A 2,296-nucleotide genomic window follows, 5' to 3' on the forward strand; every position below is an offset into this window, starting at 1 on the left:
TGGATACCATCATTTGAGTCACGGAGTAAGGAATCATTAGTATCTGAAGAAATGGATTTCATTTCCTTTTTAATGGTGTTACAAATATCACGAAGTATGAATCGAGAAATTGTGCTACAAGATGTGACTGATGAAGAAAAACTCCTAAAATGCTTCCTTGCCAAACTTTCAATGCTCTTTCGTCTCGAGGGAGTCGTGATATTATAATTCTGTTTACCAGAAGGCAAAGTAATCTTGACCTAAATGCAAAAAAATATGTTGGATTAAACTTTTTGGATAATAGTTAGGCCTATGCACTAGCATAAAAGCACAGCGTAACTTACAGAAACAACATTGGTATCAGCTTTCTCCTGAGGCTGAATGGCAACTCCATTTGTCTCTTCTAAACCACTTGATGAAATTTCCTCATTATTCTTCTGTCTCTTCCTTGATGGAGTGCCAACTGACACACTCGATCCAGGCAAACTCCGCTTACTAGGACCTGGCTGAGCTTTCTCCAGCACAACACCAATAGCTGATGCAAGATCCTTCTCAACACACTGGATTTTCTCAGCAAGAGCTGCTAATCCCTCTGCTTTAGCTCTACATTTGTGACAGAATAAGGCCTTACTGGTAGTTGCCTTTGAGAAAGATAGCCCAAAATAACGCAATGATAGAGAGTCTAATACATCCCTTGACTTCTTAGCAGCATCTCTATCTAGTCTGATCCTCTTTGATTTTATACTACGGCTGTAAACTTCTGTAAAACAAAGACAGCATTTCTCTCCTTCCACTTCAGCCATTTTAAATACACGTGACACACGCCTCTCGTACACGCCTCAATCTAATTAAATTAAAAATTCAACGATTTTCCATTATTCCTTTCTGGCTTCTCAATTACGTGCTATTAATTACTTTACGTGCACGTACTACTTATGGAAGGTCAGTCAACCCATAGATACTTTAATACACATGGATGTGAAACATTACCGGAAGCTCCATACAAAGTATATGGAGAAACGTCACTTCCAGTTGTCTATAGACCTCTTTGGGTGAGAATGAATTACGTCAAAGAATGATATACGGCAAGGGGCGTGACTGAGCCTGCCTGACATGACGTGACTCTGAAATAATTTTCGTGGACGGCAACTTTCTATGGAGTATGAATGGGCTAATGCAGAAAGCAAGCTCTATTAAAGAATGTGCTTCATATTGCACCAAATCCCTTTTAGGAGATGCTTAGCAGCGACCATTCTTTCCTCCAACCAGCTTTTGTAGCTTGAAAAAGCTCCATGCCAACGAAAAGAATTAGTTTTGCCTTTTCTTCATTCATCCTCCATTGAATCTTGCCGTCCAAAATGGCGGCCCATTATCACCGTAGGTGGATACCGTATGAACAGTAATGATATTCATAGGCCACCGTCAATCTCACCTGAAGAGGTCTATATGCGATCCAACAAGGAAAATGGCGAGTGAGGTGAGTTCTCATCTTCTTTATTGAGTATCTAGAGTGTCGTAGGACAGATAGTCGCCTGATTTTGTTCAATAATAGGTTAGTGCATCATATGAATCGAGAATTTTACTTAATTGCCTCAAGTGCGTTGAATTGTTAACCAAAAAATGGCAATTTTTCAACAATTAACCACCTTGGGCAAAATTTCTAGCCAGTGCTCACAGATATTCAAGGAACACAACATTAGGAGGTTAGTTTATGACTATGTACGTGCACCAATCCTAATAATTTGAATGTGCAATAGACAATGAAGGAGAATTTGTGTGTTGCTGGCCATAAATGGGGCCCAAACTGTGGCCACTCTACTACTTAACATAAAGAACTTATTAGAGAAACTTCTTTATCAATTTGTTACACTAGTATAGTAGTGTGCGCAAATCACTTTACTTTTTTAATAGACCACTTCGAACAGCAGAAAAGGGGCTTGAAATGTCACCAATATGAAGGCTTCAACTATAGGTTCCAGCAGAAAAAGTATTATTGAAGGACTGGCTGTTATCTATCGATGATAATTCAATTGTATTTTTATCCCTTACATTTTAATTTTAAATATCCATCATTTACTCAGTACCCCAGACTGTATCACACTTCAAATTATAGTGGGAAAGAAGAGGCTATTATTTCTACTAGCTCATAATCACAGAACTTGTACAATCATTTCCAATTATTTGCTGTATTATTCTGAATCTTAAAAATTGTAACATAAAAATGGTCACAAGTCATAACTTAGTGGCAATACAGTCGAGCCGCAGAGGAGGTAGGACACGGTTGACCTTTGAGCAATAATTGCAAAGTTCAATTGCA

At 38.4% G+C, this 2,296-nt stretch overlaps 1 protein-coding gene across 1 annotated transcript in view; it reads right to left on the reverse strand.

Annotated features, from left to right (window-relative positions):
• The window catches only part of LOC109587521 (uncharacterized), a 1,775-nt gene extending 993 nt beyond the window's left edge, over nucleotides 1–782 (reverse strand). The window contains exons 1-2 of the mRNA XM_020003765.1: nucleotides 324–782; nucleotides 8–239 (exon numbers count right to left, since the gene is read on the reverse strand). Of these exons, the coding sequence (XP_019859324.1) occupies nucleotides 8–239; nucleotides 324–782 (691 nt within the window). The remainder of the gene's footprint in view (nucleotides 1–7; nucleotides 240–323) is intronic.
• Nucleotides 783–2,296: the final 1,514 nt, after the last annotated feature.

This window comes from Amphimedon queenslandica, unplaced genomic scaffold (assembly GCF_000090795.2).
Source record: "Amphimedon queenslandica unplaced genomic scaffold, v1.1 AMPQUscaffold_12543, whole genome shotgun sequence".
Taxonomy (NCBI): domain Eukaryota; kingdom Metazoa; phylum Porifera; class Demospongiae; order Haplosclerida; family Niphatidae; genus Amphimedon; species Amphimedon queenslandica.